The 24,034-nt window shown below is 37.5% G+C and overlaps 1 protein-coding gene across 2 annotated transcripts in view; it reads left to right on the top strand.

Annotated features, from left to right (window-relative positions):
• LOC106093830 (serine-rich adhesin for platelets) overlaps window positions 1-24,034 on the top strand; it is a 104,721-nt gene that overhangs the window by 24,223 nt on the left and 56,464 nt on the right. For both annotated transcript variants that reach the window (XM_059364591.1, XM_059364592.1), the window contains exon 2: window positions 9,763-10,685. In XM_059364591.1, coding sequence (XP_059220574.1) covers window positions 9,848-10,685 — 838 coding nt within the window. In that variant the 5' untranslated portion in view covers window positions 9,763-9,847. The remainder of the gene's footprint in view (window positions 1-9,762; window positions 10,686-24,034) is intronic.

Below are 24,034 nucleotides of genomic sequence, written 5' to 3' on the forward strand. Positions count from 1 at the left end.
GGCACTATGGACTTACACCTAAGCCAGTAATCGGCTTGTTGTGCGCTCTAAAAACTAAAAAGTAACCTCGAAAAAGAAAATTTTAAGTTAGGAATCCGTGCTACTTACAAAACCCCTTATTGTTTTCCATACCACTCCCCTAAGTTGGTACTCCCACCTAAGTACCGGTGTCGTTTATCCACGAAAGCCGGGCAATACACATGCTATCACTTGCCGCACCGATTTTACGTAAGTGAGCTCGTAGTGGTATTTGTCCCGTCATAATACCTATAGCTATACTGACCTCCTTACTTCCTTTCAGTAATAGCCTCGTCTTCTTACGATCTGGATCCCCCCATAGGATTTCCGCCGTCCTACCGACCGTTTGCCTGTTCGACAATGTTGCATGCGCATTCGTCGCCCACTCCCTTCACTTGGACTGTGTCGACCCGAAAGGCTTCAGGTTTACCAAGTTTATTGACGGCAGTCCTCTGGCCTTCACTGCCAAATCGTCTGCCCTTCATTCCCTCTTACTTCGATATGGCCCGACACCCAAACGATGCGGATTGTGCCATTCTTAGAGCAGAGAACGGCTGCGGTCCACCGTAACCGCGCGGCGAATTTGGTGAACTCCAATACTTGCGGTGAGAAAATACCGAATGATTAAAAGAATTTTAACCGCCGACACTAACCTCAACCGCTTCGCTATTGCAGTTGTCAGACCTAAAATGCTATAGGGTGTTGTGGTCTGGTGGACGGCGCTACAAAAGTCCACCTACTGCTCAAAACCTAACCTGATCCAAAGGATGGCTTGTTTGTGCATCATAGCCGAACTGAGGACGACACCATCTGATGCACTGAATTTAATGCTACATCTAATGCCTATGGAAATTGTGGGAGCTTTCTCATTGGTCATGTGGCGGCTACAGACACTGTGTTATCCTTTATACAATATCCAATGTTCCAGGCAGTGTGGATTATACCCTACCTGAGCAGCTTTTTGATAAAAATTACTGTACCACTATTCCTGATGGGACCGATTGGAACTACGATATCCCTGGTATTAGAAGTTACATAATCTTCTATACGGATGTTTTCAAACTAGACGACTATTTGTGCTTTGAGATGTACTCTAAAGATCTAGAACTGGTCATATCGAAAAGGTTACCCGAACACTGCAGTGTGTATCAAGCGGAGATCCTTGGAGATTAAGGAAGTAGTGGAATAGCTAAGATATAATGTCATTACGACGATTGGCATAAATATCTTTTCAGACAGCCAGGTCAAAGAAGGTATGACTATAGCGACATATAAGCTAAGTTTTCAGAACCAGGCCCGAAGGACAACGAATGATAGATGGGCACAAAGAGGGGTCTGTGAGCATTCAAAAACTTTGTGGCCTCATCTATACTTGAAGTGGTCTACTGCTTTGCTGTCACTGGCAAGAATAGACATCTCAGTCATTGTGTCCGTCATGACAGGCCACTAATCGGAAAACATGCTGACACACTGAAGGTTGCCAGCAACGATTTTGCAGAAGCTGTGAGGACATCGAAGATGAAGAGACTATAGAACACCTTCTGTAAATGTGTCCCGCACCAGCAGTCGGAAGGAGTTCCACTTTGGGTTCTCATTTCTTTGAAAACCTGCCTGATTTAGCGGATGTGAACATTCGCAAGTTATTGGGCTTTTTAAGCGATCTGAATAGTTTTATAGGTGCAGAGGCCACAATGTTGGTTCGATCATTACAAAATTTGGTATTAGAAATTTTTTTTGATGTCACAATACGTGTGCAATTTTATCAAAATCGGTTCAGATTTAGAAATAGCTCCCATCTTTCCTCCAATTTGCCCTTCTTGGGCATTAAATAACATTATGTTATGCTAGGTTGAAAAAAGGGTGCGGTGGGTTAATCCGGCCCATGGCACTATGGACTTACACCTAAGCCAGTAATCGGCTTGTTGTGCGCTCTAAAAACTAAAAAGTAACCTCGAAAAAGAAAATTTTAAGTTAGGAATCCGTGCTACTTACAAAACCCCTTATTGTTTTCCATACCACTCCCCTAAGTTGGTACTCCCACCTAAGTACCGGTGTCGTTTATCCACGAAAGCCGGGCAATACACATGCTATCACTTGCCGCACCGATTTTACGTAAGTGAGCTCGTAGTGGTATTTGTCCCGTCATAATACCTATAGCTATACTGACCTCCTTACTTCCTTTCAGTAATAGCCTCGTCTTCTTACGATCTGGATCCCCCCATAGGATTTCCGCCGTCCTACCGACCGTTTGCCTGTTCGACAATGTTGCATGCGCATTCGTCGCCCACTCCCTTCACTTGGACTGTGTCGACCCGAAAGGCTTCAGGTTTACCAAGTTTATTGACGGCAGTCCTCTGGCCTTCACTGCCAAATCGTCTGCCCTTCATTCCCTCTTACTTCGATATGGCCCGACACCCAAACGATGCGGATTGTGCCATTCTTAGAGCAGAGAACGGCTGCGGTCCACCGTAACCGCGCGGCGAATTTGGTGAACTCCAATACTTGCGGTGAGAAAATACCGAATGATTAAAAGAATTTTAACCGCCGACACTAACCTCAACCGCTTCGCTATTGCAGTTGTCAGACCTAAAATGCTATAGGGTGTTGTGGTCTGGTGGACGGCGCTACAAAAGTCCACCTACTGCTCAAAACCTAACCTGATCCAAAGGATGGCTTGTTTGTGCATCATAGCCGAACTGAGGACGACACCATCTGATGCACTGAATTTAATGCTACATCTAATGCCTATGGAAATTGTGGGAGCTTTCTCATTGGTCATGTGGCGGCTACAGACACTGTGTTATCCTTTATACAATATCCAATGTTCCAGGCAGTGTGGATTATACCCTACCTGAGCAGCTTTTTGATAAAAATTACTGTACCACTATTCCTGATGGGACCGATTGGAACTACGATATCCCTGGTATTAGAAGTTACATAATCTTCTATACGGATGTTTTCAAACTAGACGACTATTTGTGCTTTGAGATGTACTCTAAAGATCTAGAACTGGTCATATCGAAAAGGTTACCCGAACACTGCAGTGTGTATCAAGCGGAGATCCTTGGAGATTAAGGAAGTAGTGGAATAGCTAAGATATAATGTCATTACGACGATTGGCATAAATATCTTTTCAGACAGCCAGGTCAAAGAAGGTATGACTATAGCGACATATAAGCTAAGTTTTCAGAACCAGGCCCGAAGGACAACGAATGATAGATGGGCACAAAGAGGGGTCTGTGAGCATTCAAAAACTTTGTGGCCTCATCTATACTTGAAGTGGTCTACTGCTTTGCTGTCACTGGCAAGAATAGACATCTCAGTCATTGTGTCCGTCATGACAGGCCACTAATCGGAAAACATGCTGACACACTGAAGGTTGCCAGCAACGATTTTGCAGAAGCTGTGAGGACATCGAAGATGAAGAGACTATAAGAACACCTTCTGTAAATGTGTCCCGCACCAGCAGTCGGAAGGAGTTCCACTTTGGGTTCTCATTTCTTTGAAAACCTGCCTGATTTAGCGGATGTGAACATTCGCAAGTTATTGGGCTTTTTAAGCGATCTGAATAGTTTTATAGGTGCAGAGGCCACAATGTTGGTTCGATCATTACAAAATTTGGTATTAGAAATTTTTTTTGATGTCACAATACGTGTGCAATTTTATCAAAATCGGTTCAGATTTAGAAATAGCTCCCATCTTTCCTCCAATTTGCCCTTCTTGGGCATTAAATAACATTATGTTATGCTAGGTTGAAAAAAGGGTCCGGCCCATGGCACTATGGACATACACCTAAGCCAGTAATCGGCTTGTTGTGCGCTCTAAAAACTAAAAAGTAACCTCGAAAAAGAAAATTTTAAGTTAGGAATCCGTGCTACTTACAAAACCCCTTATTGTTTTCCATACCACTCCCCTAAGTTGGTACTCCCACCTAAGTACCGGTGTCGTTTATCCACGAAAGCCGGGCAATACACATGCTATCACTTGCCGCACCGATTTTACGTAAGTGAGCTCGTAGTGGTATTTGTCCCGTCATAATACCTATAGCTATACTGACCTCCTTACTTCCTTTCAGTAATAGCCTCGTCTTCTTACGATCTGGATCCCCCCATAGGATTTCCGCCGTCCTACCGACCGTTTGCCTGTTCGACAATGTTGCATGAGCATTCGTCGCCCACTCCCTTCACTTGGACTGTGTCGACCCGAAAGGCTTCAGGTTTACCAAGTTTATTGACGGCAGTCCTCTGGCCTTCACTGCCAAATCGTCTGCCCTTCATTCCCTCTTACTTCGATATGGCCCGACACCCAAACGATGCGGATTGTGCCATTCTTAGAGCAGAGAACGGCTGCGGTCCACCGTAACCGCGCGGCGAATTTGGTGAACTCCAATACTTGCGGTGAGAAAATACCGAATGATTAAAAGAATTTTAACCGCCGACACTAACCTCAACCGCTTCGCTGTTGGTGTTAGTAGGTATGAGTATTGATCTCCCGAAAACAACGTTGTAAAATAACCACCATAAGTATTTACCAATGTTTTCATCAGTATTATTAAGTACACTCGCTTTTCCTTGAGGGTGATGCATACTGCTCGTAGTTATTGTTTTATTTTCAGCTTTTTTTTACATTGAATTTAAGAATAGCGTCAACAACTGGAAATATATATACAGCTTATAAACTAAAAGCTGGATCATCTTAGAATGTTCTAGGCGCTTTTACTGAACTAGAATTGCTGAACTAGATTGAGAAAAAGAGATTCAAAGTTGACCACTTTTGACCCCTTTAACTTTTTAGGGACTATAACTTTTGAACTTATTGTCGGATTTACATGAAATTCTTTTGAAAGAAAGCCCTTAACCAAATAGAAACTTAAATGACTGCACATCTCATACCGTGAGGTGGGTCACCCCACCTCAAAAACACTACCAAAACACATTTTTACCGATTAGGACAATATGGGTATCAAACGAAAGGTTAATAAAAGTAGAGTAAAGTTTTAATACAAAAGTTTGGCCCCAAGTGTCATGGGGGTCGCCCCACTCCCAAAAATACTCTCCAAATCACACATTTTTTTACCGATTAGGACAATATGGGTATCGAATGAAATGTACGTAAAAGTAGAGTAAGATTGCGATACACATCTTTGGCCCCTAGTATCAGGGGGGTCGCCCACCCCCAAAATACCCCCATAATCCCATTTTTACCGATAAGGGCAATATGGGTATCGAATGAAAGGTATGTAAAAGTCGAGTAAGATTTTGATACAAAAGTTTGGTTCCAAGTGTCAGGGGGGTCATCCCACCTCAAAAATACTCCCCTAATTCCAATCTTACCGATTATTGCAATATGGGTCCCGAATGAATGGTATGTGAAAGTAGAGTAAGATTTTGATACACAACTTTGGCCCCTAATATAAGGAGGGTCGCCCACCCCCAAAAATACCCTCCAAAATACATTTTTACCGATTGGGGCAATGTGGATATCAAATGAAAGCTATGTAATAGCAGAGTAAGACTTTAAAACAAAAGTTTGGCTCCAAGTGTCAGGGGGTCGCTTCACCCCCAAAAATACATTTTTACCATTAGGGCAAAATGGGTATCGAATGAAAGGTATTTGAAAGTAGAATAAGATTTTGATACCCAACTTCGGCCCCTAGTATCAGGGGGGTCGCAACACTCCTAAAACACATTTATATCGATTAGGACAATATGGGCATCATGTGAAAGGTGTGTAAATGTCGAGTAAGATTTTGATAGACAACTTTGGCCCCTAGCCTCAGGGTGGCCGCCCCACCCCTAAAAATACTCCCTTAATCCCATTTTTACCGATTAGGCCAATATGAGTATCGAATGAAAAGTATGTGAAAGTAGAGTAAGACTTTGATACAAAAGTTTGGCCCCAAATGTAAGGTGGCAAAAGATTATTTTCTTTAAGCCATAATCTTCATGGTTTTTTATTTCAGAAACTCGTTCTGTATTACAAATATTTAACAAAAATTTCTCTAAGATAATCAAGTTTTATTATTTTAATTGAAAATTTATCTGTAGAAAAAATATGATTTTAAAGTTGTGCTTAAATGAAAAATTTTACTTGTTAGTCTGAAAAAATTTAGTTAATAATTTGTATAGTTTCCATAGAATAATTGTAATCTTTAATTACTACCCTACGGGAAATGGGACAGATCCCAAACATGTCACGGGTTAGGTCCTCTGGTGATAGGGACCGATCCCAGTTCTCGTCCCCTTATATGGAAAAAACCTATCACTTTAATATGGGTTTGTCGCTGGAGGTGACGAATTGCCACTATTCTAACACCCTAGGATAGGTCCTTGGTCAGTTTGAATAGGATGAGTATAGTTGCTAACATTGCAATTTTTTTTAATGGAGATAGCTTCAAAGAACCAACAGCTGCAGTGCACAGTGTGAGGTTTTCAATTTTTTGGTGACAAAAATCCATATCGTTGGTTGTAGATTAATTCTTTTAGTTCTATATACATAGCTGGTAATCAACCAAAAAAATGTTTTTACATATTGGGTTGCCCAAAAAGTAATTGCTGATTGTTTAAAAGAAAGTAAAGCATTTTTAATAAAACTTAGAATGAACTTTAATCAAATATACTTTTTTCACTTTTTTTTTCTAAAGCAAGCTAAAAGTAACAGCTGATAACTGACAGAAGAAAGAATGCAATTACAGAGTCACAAGCTGTGAAAAAATTTGTCAACGCCGACTATATGAAAAATCCGCAATTACTTTTTGGGCAACCCAATACATACACTTATGTCATTTTGAACTCTCGTTATTCTGTTTCAACATATTGAATAAAAAGCTAAATTCTTTTCTCTTTGCATCAATTAGCTACAGATCGAAATTGTCCCGATTCTTTTGTGTCGTAATTGTTGGGCGGAATTCCTTGGGCATCACTTATTTATTGTAAGGATTCTAGATATTGATTTCGCGAAAGTTTGATTTCAAGTGGCTCTCAGATTTTAATATACTGCGAGCTCGTGAATTTCTCTGTATGGAAATTTATTGTGTTTCAGATTACTTCTCAAGTAAAATTTGCATGACAGTTAGAACTATTGTTGACTTTTTGTATCTTGTCACCAAATTTTGAATACTTTGTTCTAGAAAACCCTGCATTTTCCAAAATAAAGTCGTTGAGCTAATTCTAAGATTTAATAGAGAATTTTTTTTCTTAATTAAACCATTTAAGTCACCCGGACTTGATGGAATATTGCCGGCGTCACTACAGAAAGGGACGAACTCTATACCGCCCCATCTAGCCTTTATTTTCACAGCGTGCTTAGCATATACTCCGAAAGCCTGGCAAGAGGCAAGGGTGGTATTTATACCCAAGCCCAGCAGGCAAGTTGATATCCTGTAATACGAAACACAGTTACAACAAAATAAAAACTTCGTAATAAAAGTATTTTGTTTGCGGTAAAAATGTCGTTTTATTTTTTTCCGTGATAAACCATATGTTAAAGAACAGGTGGATAAATTGTGGGTCCCATGACATAAATATATGGGAGAAAGTGGCACAAGGCACGTCACAGGGGGCATTTTATCGCCACTCCTATGGGTGAAAACGGTAAATAACTTATTACGGATACTGTTTGAGGAGGGATTTGACTTCATCTGCTACGCAGACTATGTTATAATACTTCTAAAAGGTAAGGATCCACAGTCTTGGATTGACGGAACTCTGGTATTGCCCGAGTTAAGTGCGTGGGCGACGAACGCGCATGTGGAACAGCGAAACGGTCAGAAGAACGGTAAAATCCTATGGGAATTTGAACTGGGCATCCCTCTGGTTTATCCGTCTCTTCCTCATTTGTTAGTCTGACGACCGGTTGCAGTCTATTTTGGGCCTAAAAATTTTTGCGTAATAGGTAGTACCCATTCTGAGATACAAATATTCGAGTCCATTAATGTTACTTTGCCTTGCTAAACATGTTTGCTTACCAAATGTCTGATGTCAGACAAATCTGAACTAATTCTGAAGTCTTCCAACAAGATCTTAACGAGATTGTTCCGGGTTCTGTTTGACATACTAAGCGAATTTTTTCCGACAATTTCGAAAGAAATCTGAATCGGAAGGAATTCTGAACTACGTCTGAACTCCGTGTCGGATGTTTTTGTTTTTTCTGCGTGCTCTTTCATTATTTATTTGTTTGAAACGTTAGGAATTTCTCTTCCGTGAGTTCTGATGGAAACCGGACCGAATTCTAAACTCTATGTCGTATTTCTTTTGCCTTCTCTTTTGTGCTTTTGCGGCACATTTTTTTATCGGTATACATTTTTTCCCGAAAGCTCGGAAGGAACTCTGAACGATGTCTGAACTCGTCGAACTCTTTTGTCTTTTTATACCCTCCACCATGGGATGGTGGTATACCAATTTCGTCATTCCGTTTGTAACACTTCGAAATATTCGTCTAAGACCTCATAAAGTATATATATGTAGTCATGTCTGTCCGTCCGTCCGATTGTCGAAAACACACTAACTTTCGAAGGAGTAAAGCTAGGGGCTTGAAATTTTGCACCCATACTTCTTATTAGTGTAGGTCGGTTGGGATTGCAAATGCGCCAAATCGATCCATGTTCTGATATAGCTACCATATAAACCGATCTTGGGTCTTGATTTTTCGATCTTCTAGAGGGCGCAATTATTATCCGATTTGGCTGGAATTTTGCATAAGGTTTGTTTTGTTATGACTTCCAAAACTGTGCCAAGTATAGTCCAAATCGGTTTATTACTTGCTATAGCTGCCACATAAACCGATATACCGATTACACTTCTTGAGCTTCTAGAGGGCGCAATGCTTATACTATTTGGCTGAAATTTTGCACATATCGTTTTGGTATGACTTGTTTTGTTATGCATGAGGTGATTTGTTATAACTTCCAACAACTGTGCCAAGTATGGTCCAAATCGGTTCATAATATGCTATAGATGCCATATAAACCGATTAGACTTCTTGAGCTTTCTAGAGGGTTTGACTTTCAACAATTGTGTCAGGAATGGTCTAAATCAGTCCATATTCTGATATAGCTGCCATACAAACCGATTTCCCGATTTGACTAAGTCCATATCCTGGTATGGCTGCCATGCAAACCGATTTTCCGACTGCAATTTTTGAGCCTCTAAGTAGCGCAATTATTATCTAATTTGGTTGAAATTTTGCATATGTCGTTTTGGCATGACTTCCAACAACTACTGTGTTAAGTATGGTCTAAATCAATCCTGATATAGCCGCCATATAAAACGAACTCCCGATTAGACCGAATTCGGATGAATTTTCCGACTTTCGTACAGACTTCTGAACGTTTGGTTCAGTGTTCAGAAGTCAATTTAATTTATTCTGTTTCTTTGTTTATAGCTTTTGCTGTTGGTTGTACTTGTTCATGTTCCATAGTCGCAGTTAAACAAATAGTCAAGCATTGGAAAAAAGTAAATTCACACCCTGGTTCTATGAAGGCCTGCGGATTCGAACAGAGTCGGAGTGGAATTTGGAATCATGAAAATTTGTTAAATCAAACGAAATATGTTTTTTCACCACAATTATCCTAGAATACACCCGATTGAATTTTTCATTTTCCTATACATCCTTCACTGTTTGATGGTGCGAATTCTGAAACAACATTCCTTTAACCTATCCTGAAACCTTTAGTGAACTTCATCGTATTAATTGTGCCCAACTAATATATATATATGTATGTTGTATATAAATTTTTGTTTTTAGATTTTGACCTGATGAAATAAATACAGTCCGAAATACCAAGCAAACCGTGCGGAAAGGAAGAAGAGCAAACAGAGAAAACGTGAATATGAGTAGTTTTGTTGATGAGAATGCCAGCGAAAGCAAACAGCAAAATCCTCAAGAATACACCCACAAATTAGACGAAGAAGAAAGGAAAATTAAGGAAAAGCCAACACCACCAATCGAAAAAAAATCAGAAGAAAACGACACGAAAAGTGAAGCATTCAGCAGTGCAGCTTTACGTAAAACAAACTATGGGAAATGTGAACAACAACAAAATATACCCACAAATAAAAGTGAAAATGTCTGTGCAAATATCACAACCAATGATTCAGAGAAGTTGGAATCTTTGTTGCTACCTTATGAAACAAGAAAGTGTCAATGTTATGTAGACGATCAACAACAAGAGACCGAAAAAGGTATTTGTAAAAAAAATGTAACAACAGATAATCGACAACAAGAGCTGCTGGGTGATATATTGATCAGCACAACAGCATTAAGATCTAATGAGCAGTGCGATGTCGTCAAACCAACATTATCAAAAGTCTCATCTAATTTGTCGCCACTATCGAAAACAGATTCACCCGCTATACCACCATTGTCACTAGGCGACAGCTCTAGCTCAAGTGGCCCCCAAATTCCACTTTTCGCTAAAGAGCAAAAACTTGCGGTTCAACTGCGCGAAAAGCAACAAGAACATAGTACAAAACAGACGACAGGAGACCATACAGTGCCATATTATAGCCGAGTTATAAAGTCCGGTACTGCGAGTGCCACAACTTCGCCGAACATGGTGAGAAAAATGTCGGATGGCTCTGTATCGCTTCCACGTCGCGTATCATTTCCGAAGAGCGACAACGAACTGGTAACAGGTTACTTGGAACCGGCAAATCCTTGGAAACATGGTGAGTAAGAATTCTAAGAAATCTCTAGAAAATAACTTACCAAATTTTTAAAAGGCCTTTGAAGTGGGACTTTACTCTTATATATCTCTATAGCCAAATAAAGGGTGATTTTTTTGAGGTTAGGATTTTCATGCATTAGTATTTGACAGATCACGTGGGATTTCAGACATGGTGTCAAAAAGAAAGATGCTCAGTATGCTTTGACATTTCATCATGAATAGACTTACTAACGAGCAACGCTTGCAAATCATTGAATTTTATTACCAAAATCAGTGTTCGGTTCGAAATGTGTTCAAATTTTGACAGCTTCAGCGATGAGGCTCATTTCTGGTTGAATGGCTACGTAAATAAGCAAAATTGCCGCATTTGGAGTGAAGAGCAACCAGAAGCCGTTCAAGAACTGCCCATGCATCCCGAAAAATGCACTGTTTGGTGTGGTTTGTACGCTGGTGGAATCATTGGACCGTATTTTTTCAAAGATGCTGTTGGACGCAACGTTACGGTGAATGAACACATTTCGAACCGAACACTGATTTTGGTAATAAAATTCAATGATTTGCAAGCGTTGCTCGTTAGTAAGTCTATTCATGATGAAATGTCAAAGCATACTGAGCATCTTTCTCTTTGACACCATGTCTGAAATCCCACGTGATCTGTCAAATACTAATGCATGAAAATCCTAACCTCAAAAAAATCACCCTTTATCTTTATACCCTACACCACTACGGAGGTACAAGGTGTTATAACTTGGTTCATTTGTTTGTAACATCCAGAAGGAAGAGAGCTAGACCTGTTGATAAGTATATCGATCGTCTCAGAATTACTTTCTGATTTGATTTAGCTACGTCCGTCTGTCTGTCTGTCTGTCCATGTTAATTTGTGTGCAAAGTACAGGTCGCAATTTTTATCCAATCATCTTAAAATTTTGCACGGGCATTTTGTTTTAGCAAAAGAAGAAGCCTACTGAAATTGGAAAAAATCGGCCCCGTTTTGGATATAGTTCCCATATATGTTTGTCCGATTTGTACTTATATTGCAATGATGTGGTCATTTGTTAACCGATTCACTCGACATTTGACAGGAAGGATTTTCTTATGACTCTCTACATTGCTGTTGTAGAGCCACTGCAAGCACATTTATTGACCAATCTTTCCAAAATTTAGCAATATGCTTTCCCCTTCACCTACACAGAAAGAAAAATGTTTATGATATTAAGATTTTGTCATAAAATTTATGAAAATAATGTTTAACTACGTCCCAATGAAACTTTTCATTACATATATGAAAACGTTTTATAAATCTCATTTCGAGGAAACATGTCATAATATTTATGAAATTCAAAGATATAGTTTATGAAAAGTTGCCATTACATTTGTGAAAACTTTCATAACATTAATTAGAACTTTTCATAAGATTTAAGGAAAAATTTCATAAAATCAATAATAATTATTGTTATTGCATGTTTTCATTACGTTTATAAAAAAGAAAAATAAAACCAAAAGCTTGGATATTTAGTTAAATTTATTGAGATAAAATTTGTACATGAATTTAGCTGCTATGTTGTTGTTGTGGTAGTCACGCTTGCATGTGGAAGGGGGTAGCGATACTTGACCAGCCACTGGGATTGCTGGATCGTTTCGATACCGACGCTGTACAAGAACACAAGTGTTCCACAGTTAAAAAAAATATTGTTTCACAGTTACCTTTTTCATGTAATTTTGCTGGTCTATCAATGGCTTTTCTTTGCAAATTTTGTAGCTAGTTTTAAGGCTTCAATTCCTCGTACAGGCGATAGTCAGTTCGGGATGCTCTTAAAAATGCAAATATGTGTTTTTAAATTATGCTCTTAAAAATGCAAATATGTGTTTTTAAATTATGGAACTCTAATGAAATATCACGTGTCCTCAGGTTTATTTCATGTGGAAAAGTTTGTTTGGTACAAAAAACATTGTAGTAACCACAGTACTTACTTTTAACACTTTTCACTTAGTGAAGTGAAAAGTTAAAAAAACCCAATAGCTTGAAGATTTCACGTAGAATGAAAGACGCAGATATTTAACTGTGCATGTTATCATGTTGTGCATTGCTGTAATGTAAAACATGCATGTGGGTATGCGTATGTGTGTTTTTTCATTCCTTCTTTTGCACCCAAGAAATCATGTGAGCAAAATTAGAAAACAAACTAAAAAACGAGAAATAATCAAAAAATGACATAGTTTATATATTTATGATAAAATTTATTAATATTATGAAAATTTTCTTTACGTGTATATGAAATAAAGTTTCATAAATATAAGATTTTTTTTTCATAAACGATCATATTATGAATATATTTATTTATTAAGAATTTTCATAACATTTAAGATTTTTTCATTAATATAATAAAAGTTTATGAACCACGATCCTTACATTTATGAAGGAAAAGGCAACCCCATAGCAGCCGGTTGTACCTACCGTATTGATCTGATGGAGTTCTTCATCGGCAAAGGCTGCCGCCTCAGTGTACAACACACAGCTACAGCAACAACAATGTCTAAGGAGTTTGGTCGATAATTTTTTAACCGATTCACTCGAAATTTGAATTTTCTTATGATTCTCGACATTACTAGTGAATTTTATGAAAATCGTTTCCGATTTAGGTATAGTTGCTCCCATATATAACATTCAAGGGCAACTGCAAAGACATTTTTTAACCACACTTCCCAAGATGTTGCACAACGCTTTCCTTTACACCTACCACAATATCTAAAGTGCTTGGTCGAAATCGGTTCAGATTTAGATATACATAGCTCCGATTTTAAGTAATGTTGCACTAATGTGGTCATTTGTTAACATTCGAAATTTAGCAGTAAGGGTTTTCTTATAACTCTCGACATTACTGGTGAATTTCATAAAAATCGGTTCAGATATAGATATAGCTTTCATATAAATATTTCGCCCGATTTTCATCCACTGCAATCAGATTTATTAACCAACATTTTGCTCGTTTTTCTCGAAGAATTCAACCTAACTAAAGAGTTTGGTCGAAATTGGTTCAGATTTGGATCGAAGGCCTGCACAAAAGCATTCATTCGTGATTGTTTTTGCTGAACTCGTAAACGTTGAACACAGGATGTTGTATTTCAAGACTACTGAAAAGCGAGACACCGAACAAGTTGATGTTGAGTAGATAATTTCGAAAAACAACCCCCATTCAGTGGTTAGGAGTATTTTTATCTCGAATTCATCGCCAGCCACTACAGTAAGATATAAGAAAAATTACTCGCTGTACTATGAGTCGTATGAAAGCACCTCGCTGTCATTTTCAAAAGATGAACTGATATCACAAATCGTTTGCAAACTGTTTGTTTTCTCATATAAAAAACTACGCGTTCGACCACATTGCATTCGTACGAATTTCGTACTACGGAAGCAGGCGACAAGAAAAGTACTTTATCTGAACCTAAATGTACCCGAATACATGCATTGTACAACATACACTCACTAACATTTTAATCAATCATTCTTTTTGCTGAAAGGTTCGTTTTTGCATTCACTCATCTCGTTGTCTTGTTATCTGTTTTAATCAGTTCTCAATTGTCCCATACAACGTTATATTTTTAAACGAAGAGTTCAGTTCATGAAATACTCTATGATTGTTAGTGTGTCTTGAGAGCACAAATGAACGGTCTTGCGCAGATCTTTGATTTAGATATAGCTCTCATATATATGCGCTTCCAATTTTGAGTAATTTGCCATAATGTGGTTATTTGACAACCGATTGTCTTATGATTGCTCACATTTTTGTTAATTTTGTTCAAAATCGGTTCAGAGCCGTAGTTATAATTATGAACATATTTGCTCGAAATTTGATACGGATTGTCAAGCCCTGGCAGAATTCTTGAATACTAACGACCTAATGACACCTTATGTTGGTAACACCGCTACCTGTGTTAACAAGATTAGGTAGGAGGTTGTAGATGTAACAATATGTTCGGAAAATCTAATCGATAAGGTTAAGGATTGGAGGGTCTCCATAGAGCATTCTTTCTCTGACCATCGCAAGATTAGGTTTTGAATAGCACGGTGCACGCCGAATCCGATAAGCTTCCGTAATAAGTTTAAAACCAATTGGGCAAAATTCGGAAGACTATTCAGAAAAACAAGTAAACAAAGTGAGAGAGAGTGGACGTGTTTGAATTATGATCCTATTAAAACGCATATTGTGAGGGCTTTAAGCCCTTTAAAGCTTTGGAAAGAGTAAAAATATATGAATTAAACATCGCTGTTGTGAATAAAACAACTGGATAAGAATTTTAAGTGAATAATAGGATTGTTTTTTAATAAATAAAATTGTGTGAACTGAAAGAAAATTAATGCATAACAAAAAAAATAAAAGAAACAAACGATTTTTGAGAGCGAAATCAAACAGCGAAATCCAACAGCGAAATTTCGAAAATATACAACAATTATTAAAATGCTCCTTTCTATTTTGCTCCCTCAAAGTACGCTTAAAATGTTTAATGAAAGTAAATAATTGAACTGGGGAAGAAAGAAAATTACAGTTTTAAAACGAGAGTGCAGGTCCCTGCAGGAACCAGTTCTAAACACTAATCTATATTGAAGATTAAAATGCCGTCAACTACTGATCGAAAAAGCGTGAAATCGAAAAAAAATTGTGGTCAGTGTAAACTGGAGGTTAAAGAAGGAAATGAAGATTTTATTGTATGTAATAAGTGTTCAATAACTTATCAGGTAATTTGTACTAAATTTGATTAAAAAAACAATTGAATACTTTTTGAATAAAAAGGAAAAAGTGAAACGAAAATTGAACTGCAGTTACAACGCATGGAAGAAAAACTCAATAAAATTGATCGTCTAATCGATTCTGTTGAATTTATGTTCTCTAACTTTGATGAGCTTATGAAAAGCATTTAGAGTAATGCAAAAAGAATTGACCATGTTGAAAAGGAAAATATAAAGTTAAAATCTCAATAGAAACATTAAAACAATCGATTAAAATGTTAAATGATCAGCGCGTCAAAAAGGTTTGTGTTTTTGAGGGAACAATTGATAAACTTCCTAAAACTTAAATAGCAAAGCCAATCAATGATTGTTAAATTCAATTCAAAAACAGAAACTTAAAGAAAACGAAAATACGAGAGTACATGCAAACTACTTCTTGAGCAAAGAATCTCTTGAACTTTTTAACTACGCGAAGGCATTTAAAACTAATAGTTATAAATTCATATACACCAATGGAAACAAAAGTGCCCTTAACAAACCGAGACAAGAAGTGCCCTTAACAAACCGAAAGTTGTCCGCAAAAAAGAAGATGTGGATGACATGTTACTTGAAGCAACCACTAGTAACGTCCATGGAAGGTGGTCTGCGAGAATTGTACCAGTAGAGTGAAAATGATTGGCAAGATGCTGCCAGTACTCAACGTTATTAAATGAATTTTAATTTTTTATAAGCAACATTTAATAAAAATTATTTTTTTTTCTTATTCTGTTAAATAAAAACAACTGTTGGGAAAATATTGATTTGTTTGTTGCAAATTTCTCCGATAATAATGAATTCACTTGTAATATATTGCTATGTGGTGGCTGTCGTACAGCATCTGTAGTGGTTGGAGACTCGAATGCTGACCAACTTATACCTTCTGGCTCTTCTGACATTTTTTTCGGCTCTATCTTGTGTATACTATGAATCATGTAATCTTTTAGTTTCGCGTCCGAGTACTAAAACCTCCATTGATCATGTATGTATATAGATTCAATCGAATGTGAATTATCAGATCACAACATAATATGGTGTAAACTTCTAAATATGATAAAAAATAATGAAATTACCAAAACAATTATAAACCACTATAATTATAATAACATAGCTGCAGCAGTGCAGGACTTCTTTGCTCATTACAATAGTTCGGGCAACCCTTCAATTGATGTTGAAAGTAAATCAATTAAAAAGATTAATGATTTATCAAATTTTTGAAAAATTGATGCATAAACAAATATCAACATTCCGTGAAGAGGCAGAGCAAATGTACCCTATGCAATTTGATTTTAAAAAAGGTACCACTTTTGGGTACCACTCAAAAAGAAGTTACAAATGTTATCAATTTAATCTGCGAAGGACTTGAACAAAACGTTGAAGCAGTCGGTGCAGCATTTTATGTTTGTTCGAAGGCATTTGTTCCTTTCGATCACCACTTTCTGCTTGCCAAACTGCCATACTATGGTGTACATGGAAAGGAATTAAAATGCGTGCTCTGTTTAGAAAGCTCATCGATCGTTTTTTCTTCATCAGCGACAAAGCTCATTTTTGGCCCAAAGGGTACGTAAATAAGCAGAATTGTCGATTTTGGAGTGAAGGTCTGCCAGAAGCATTGGCATCGAGAAAAAGTCATAGCTTGGTGCGTTTTATGGGCTGGTGGCATCATTGGACTGTACTTCTTCAAAGATGATGCGAATCGCAACGTAACTGTGAATGGTGAGCGTTACCGTGAGATGATATCCAATTTTGTTTGACCAAAATGCAAGAGCTTGACTTGCATGACATGTGGTTTCAACAAGACGGTGCCACATGCCACACGGCACGTTTAACAATGGACTTATTGAGAGGCGAGTTCAGTGAACATTTTATTTCACGTTCGGGACTGGTCAATTGGCCGCCTAGATCGTGCGATTTAACGCCTTTAGACTATTTTTTTGTGTGGCCATGTCTATAAAGACAAGTCCGCTTCAATTGACGCATTGAAAGACAACATTGAATCATTTATTCCTGAGATACCAGCCGACCGAAATTGGACTAAGCGGATGGACTATTTGAGACGCAGTCACAGTCAACATTTGCATGAAATAATCTTCAAACATTAAATTATATGGACCTTACTATCGATTCAAATTAAAATTTTAATGCATTTTTCTGAATTCAATGTGTTTTTTTTAGAAACTTTTCTATTACTTTCCTTTAATTGGCTATGACAGAACTTTTGTTTCACTCGCCGAACGGAGAGATTCTTTCCTGAGGAACGCGTATCAGCATGTGTCATCCTGCAGAGTCTTATAAATTTTGCAGGGATACCAAACTCAAACATGGCTTGAAATACCTTCGAACGTAAAGGAGTATCGAAAGCGACTTTGTAGTCAACAAAAAGATGGCAAGTGTTGATTTGTACTTGTCAGGTCTTTCCCAGGATTTGGCGCAGTGTGAATATCTGGTCTAGGGTGGATTTGCCAGGTCTAAAGCCGCATTGATAGGGCCCAATTATCTCATTGACTTTAGGTTTAAATCTTTCACACAATACGCTCGAGAGTATCTTGTATGTTATGGGGAGGAGACTTATTCCTCTGTAGTTGGCACATTCCGTCTTGTCTCTTTTTTTGTGTACGGGACATAGAATGCTGAGTTTCCAAACATCGGGTATGCGTTCTTCTAGCCAGATTACGCATATAAGCTGATGCGTACGCCTTATCAGCGTGTCGCCTCCGGTTTTAAATAGTTCAGCGGGTAACCCGTCGGCTCCTTGTTGTTCCTTAGTCGGGTCAATGCTACCTGGACCTCATTCTGACTGGGAGATAAACATTCTATACTATCGTCACTGATTGGTTCTGCTGTATCCTCTTCGCCGCCAACGTCTCCTTTTCTCCCGATACCTCTCCTTCATCTGACGCGATGTTACTCATTGCAGGGTTGCTCTATATGCCGCATTCTTGGCTTCAGTAGCATCTCGACACTCTTGGTCGTACCATGGGTTTCTTGGAGGAGGCTTCCGGTACCTAAGTACGGATTTCGCGGCATTTTCCATGGAGTGGGCAATAGTTTGCCACTGCGCTATTATATTATCGGAACAAGGAGTGCTTTCATCAAGCAGTTGGGTCAGTCGAGTGGAGTATGCCGCTGCCATCTGTTGTGTTTGCAGCTTTTCAATGTCCAGTTCAATGTTCCGTGCAGTGTGAGATCGTACTTTCCTCGCCATGTTCAAACGGATGCGAACCTTTGCTGCAATCTATATTCGCTCCAAGGATCGATCGTACATCTAACACGCTGGATGAATGCCTTCCATCTATCACAACGTGATCAATTTGGTTCCTCGTGTTTTGATCGGGTGACAGCCATGTGGCTTTGTGAATATTTTTATGTTGAAATCTGGTGCTACTAACTACCACATTTTTTGCTGCGTCGAAATCTTTCAGCCTCAACCCATTAGTGGACGTTATCTCGTGGAGGCTAAACTTTCCGACTGTTGGACCAAAAATGTCTTCCTTCCCTATCTTCGAATTAAAATCTCCCAGTACGATTTTAATATCATGGGCGGGGCAGCGGTCATATTCTCTCTCTAGGCGCTCGTAGAAAATATCCTTGGTCTGCTCGTCTTTGTCTTCCGTCGGGGCATGGGCACAAATAAGGCTGATGTTGAAGAATTTGGTTTTTATGCGGATTGTGGCTAACCACTCATCCACCGGAGTAAAGCTGGAGACAAGGTGTTTCAGTCTCCAACTAACCACAGCCAAAATCATGCCTCGTGTTATGGCAGCTACTGTATAGTTCGTCACCGTTTGGTGTTGTAGTGACGCCATTCCCAGTCCATCGCACTTCCTGTAAGGCGGAAATATCTGCCTTGTACTTCTCTATTACATCCGCCAGCGCGTATACTGCATCTTCTCTATAAAAAGTGCGGACATTCCGGATGAAGATCCGCAAATCATTGTCCTTTTTTCGTTTGCGTGGGTCGTCAACGTTTATTTCTCATAGTAGTTCTCATAGTTTTCCGAAGGGGGGTTACTGGCCCAGCGCCCCAACCGCTCGCCCTCGTTGTGGCGAGCCGCTTGCTCCAAGATCCGACGCTCGCCCCCAGCCGCCCCTAACCTGGGAACAGACTCTGATGTTGGCCATTGGTTATTTGAAAGCGCCGATAACTCGCCTTGTCATCTCGAGTATCATTGGCACTTAGTATTTAATTAAATATGAATTTGGCTTTGCATGCACAACTAGGTGCCTTTGCAAAAATAAAAAGAAGCTCAATTTAATATAGCTTAGTTTTGACTTCTGCCCTTTATTTTCATTTCATCGTCTTTATACACATATTTCATCTAACGGTACTTAGTCTATTTTTACAAACTAATCCTTAAAAATAAACAACAATTCTAAGCATATGTTAACTCAGCTGTTTGATCATATGGTGTACATATTAAGATATATTCATTTCAGGTAGTGTAGTTGCCCAACAACAAAATATTGAGTGCACTATCTGTCAAAATCAGTGATTAGTGCAACTGTGATTTTGTGTATGTAACTAGTTCGCGCCATTTTTTGTTGTTTGTGCGTGTTATGGTTCTTAACTATAATACACACAACCAAAACTTGTTAACAAATAGTGCACTTCGCGAGAAAAATTTTACTCATCTGTTTACGATACACTACCTGGTAATTATGTGCTGGTACATATTCATTGACAAAAGAGGTTTTCACATTCATATTGGGGCAGTTCAGACACTAAGATATGTTGTATCACTACAAAAGTCTTAAATAGTGCTGTAGTGGAATTCTCTAAATCCTTACCTACAGAATTAACGATATTTGTTGGTAATTGCTATTCTGTATTCAAGTTTTACCGAAATTTGTCGGTATGAACTTTCGGTAAATACCGAAAATTATCGTAGTTTTTTTTTATTATTTAAGTTTATAGATAATAAATACCCTTACAGACTAATAACAATATATTTACAAATGTATTAACCTAAGAATTTAAAAATAATATAATTTTCCTTTTTAAACTTTTTCGATTCTTAGATAGATTATTATATCTTTCAGTTGATTAAATTTATAACATAGGTGCCGAAAAGGATCATTATTGTCATAGTTGGTTTTATAATAAGAAATTTTCAATTGTTCAAAATATCTGGTAGGTCCGTTAAAGGAACATTAAATAGGAACGTTAAAGAAAATTCGACTCAAAAGAAAGCTGGAATCTATTTGACCATGAATTATTTTAGTCAAAAACGTAATGTTTACCATGGTTCTACGACTTTTTAATGTAGGAAGCTTTATAAGATTTAATCGGTACTCATACGAAGATAATGAACTTCTGTCCCACCCATTTCGACGGAGACAAAATAGTAGAACTTGTTTTTGAACCGATTCTATCAAATTAGAATGAATATTGTAGTACGGATTCCATACCACTGAACCGTACTCGAGATTACTTCTAACTAGCGACGTATATAAGTTTTTCGTCACGGATAAATTATTAAATTCTTTACTCCAGCGTTTCATGAAGCCAAGAGCACTAAATGCTTTGTTAACAACCATTGAGATGTGTTGACGGAAGTTTAATCGTTGATCTAGAAAAAATCCAAAGTCTTTAAAGCTATAGACTACTTCAAGTTGATTGGAACCCAAAAAGTAGCTAGTTTTAAAAGAGGTTATTCTTGAAAATGATATGTGTTTGCATTTGGAAATATTAAGTTCCATAAAGTTCTGGTTGCACCATTCGTAAAGAGTATCAAGGTCATACTGAAGATAACACTGTTCATCAGAGTCTCCCGTTGATCTGAAGATCATTATATCATCTGCATACATCAAAATATTCGAGTGATTTAAAGTGAAAGGGAGATCCTTATGAACAAACAAAAAAGCACTGGGCCAAGATGACTACCCTATGGAACACCTGAAGAGACAACAATGGATTTGGAAACTGCAATACCAAATTTAACTCTTTGAGTACGTCCAGTCAGATATGATCTGATCCACTTTAGTAAAGATGGACTGAAAACAATAAGATCTATTTTTCTTAACAGAAGGTTGTGGAAGGTATCCATGCTATCAAGGAAGGTATTCATGCTATCAAATGCTTTACTCAAATCTGTATATATAATATCTGTTTGCTAGCCATCGTTGACTAAACAAGTAAATTCTAAAATATTTGTCATCGTCGATTTCGATTTCCGGAACCCATGTTGGTAGGGGGACAATATAGAAGAGACTTGATGTGAAATAGTGTCAGTCAGAATTTTCTCTAATAGCTTCGGAATAGCATTCAAAATTGAAATGCCCCTGTAATAAGAAACCTCATTGCGTTCGGTATTGCAACGGCACTTTGAATTCACAAATTTGTAGAAGAATTTAGGATTTGATTTCTAATTTTATTCAAGTAACTACCATACGCCAATTTGTTTTCTTTATTATATTCGCATCTTGTTAGTGAATACATCGAATAGTCAGACGTTGACCCTGAGCGTTTAAACCTTTTATTTAAATTATATATTTGTTCTCCAGCCTAGAAAGTTTTGTTGTATTCCATGGAGGACCAGATGCGTTGCAAAAAGTAGTTTTAGGGACAGATTGAGAAATAAAGTCAAGTAGCACATTATAACAAGTTGAAATCATTTCATTGATATCTTTAGATCTGAAAATTTCATTCCAATGAACAGATGAGAGTAGTGAGTTCAGTTTGATGTAATCAGCTTTAGCAAAACAGTACACTTTTTCAATTGTTACATCTGTTTTAACTTTAAGAGTGGGATAGGGTATAAGTATATAATTTGAGTGTCGGATGATATCTATCCCAGGACTTACAACCGGATCATTAGAACTTAAACATAACTCAGATGGTTGATTAACGAAAACAAGATCGAGTAATTTAGAAAATGAGTTGTTTATGTAATTAATTTGAAAAAGACCAAAATTTAACAATATGCCTATGCATAGAAATGCCATTTGGTATCACGGAGGGTGGGACGTAAGAACATGAAATTAATATTGAAACATTTTTCAAAAATATTTTTACGACTATAAATTCAATATCCAAGGAAGATTCCACTATTATTTCTTCAAGAGGAAATTCAGTGGAGACCGCTATTAGCACACCACCGCCAGATTTTTTCATTTTATCGTTCCGATCACGCCTATATATTCGATATTTGGAAAGTAATATTTCAGAATCGTATACCTTATTCTGAAGCCAAGTTTCAGTAAAAGCGATGATATGATAATCGAAAATAAAGCTATCTGAGTAAAGAGACGATAGTTTTGTATTTAACCCTCTAACATTTTGATATACTAGAGATAAGTGATCAGCAGCCTGCATAAATTCAGTTTTTTGGCATAATTTCAGAGTTAGAATTAGTTGGGAGGTAAACAACATCAGATCGAAGCGTATCCTTAAAGATATATTCTCGGATAAATGCCTTAGCGGGCCAAAAATCAGGTTTTATAACGACTTCAAAAATGTATTCTAGAACAATGATTCGGAAAAAAGCTTTGCTACGCCTTTCATGGTACTTAAATTTGTAAACACTCAATTCGACATCAATGTCAATCTTTGATTTTATACAAAATAACATGTCATCAGTGGAAGTTTCAGCAGCGAATTTGGCTGCAAAAATCGCTTTCTTATTCGGGGCAACTTTAAGTGGTTTAGGAGTCGTAGTTGGTAGCTTTAACATTTTAAAGAGAAACAAGTTAAAGCTAAGTTAAATTCGGCCGGGCCGAATCTTATATACTCCTACTGGCACGGTACAAATGTCACCAGCATATGGGGGGGATAACCACCGCTGAAAATATTTGTGATGTTTCAGCTGGTATTCGAAGCCAGACGTTCAGCGTCATTGGTTATAAGTTTTTTCTAAATTAATAATTAAATTATAAGAAGTTGTCTATACTTAAGTGCTTCTATTAGGTAGTTATACGTAAACATGATGAGTCATCACGATATTTACCACTTAGTAAGTCGATTACATCATTCTCGTGAAGTATCGGTTTGTTAAAATATTTTCTAATGCTGGTGTATATTGGACACTTTTCAATAAAATTTTGAATATTTTTTACCTCTTCCACATTGCAGATTGAACACCGAATTTCGTGATCTGACCTATAATTGCTGTAGTTTAATCCCAGCATTCCAGCTCTGGCTTTTATTATGTACGAGATTTGATTTTGAGTATATTCGTTGGTCCCACGTCATGGTTCAAAAATTTATATAGGCGATGTTCAATTTCTTGCAATTTTTGCAAGTGCTGGTTGTAATTATCGTTCTTTATTTGCGTTATTAATTTTTGACTGGCATTGAACCATTGTTCTTTATTCATAATAACTTTCTTTGAAATGGTTATACCAAGAAATATTGCTTTGTACGATCTTATTTGCTAGAATGTGAGGGAGTCTGTGATTTTTCATTTCAAAAAGTACTTTGGCCAAATATTTCAGATACAGTGTGCACGTATATATATATATATATATATATATATATATATATATATATATATATATATATATATATATATATATATATATATATATATATATATATATATATGTAGTTTGGAGTATTTACCCGTTTGATGAAAAACCTATAAAGTTTT

The sequence above is a fragment of the Stomoxys calcitrans genome, chromosome 3 (genome assembly GCF_963082655.1).
Source record: "Stomoxys calcitrans chromosome 3, idStoCalc2.1, whole genome shotgun sequence".
NCBI classification, from domain to species: Eukaryota; Metazoa; Arthropoda; class Insecta; order Diptera; family Muscidae; genus Stomoxys; species Stomoxys calcitrans.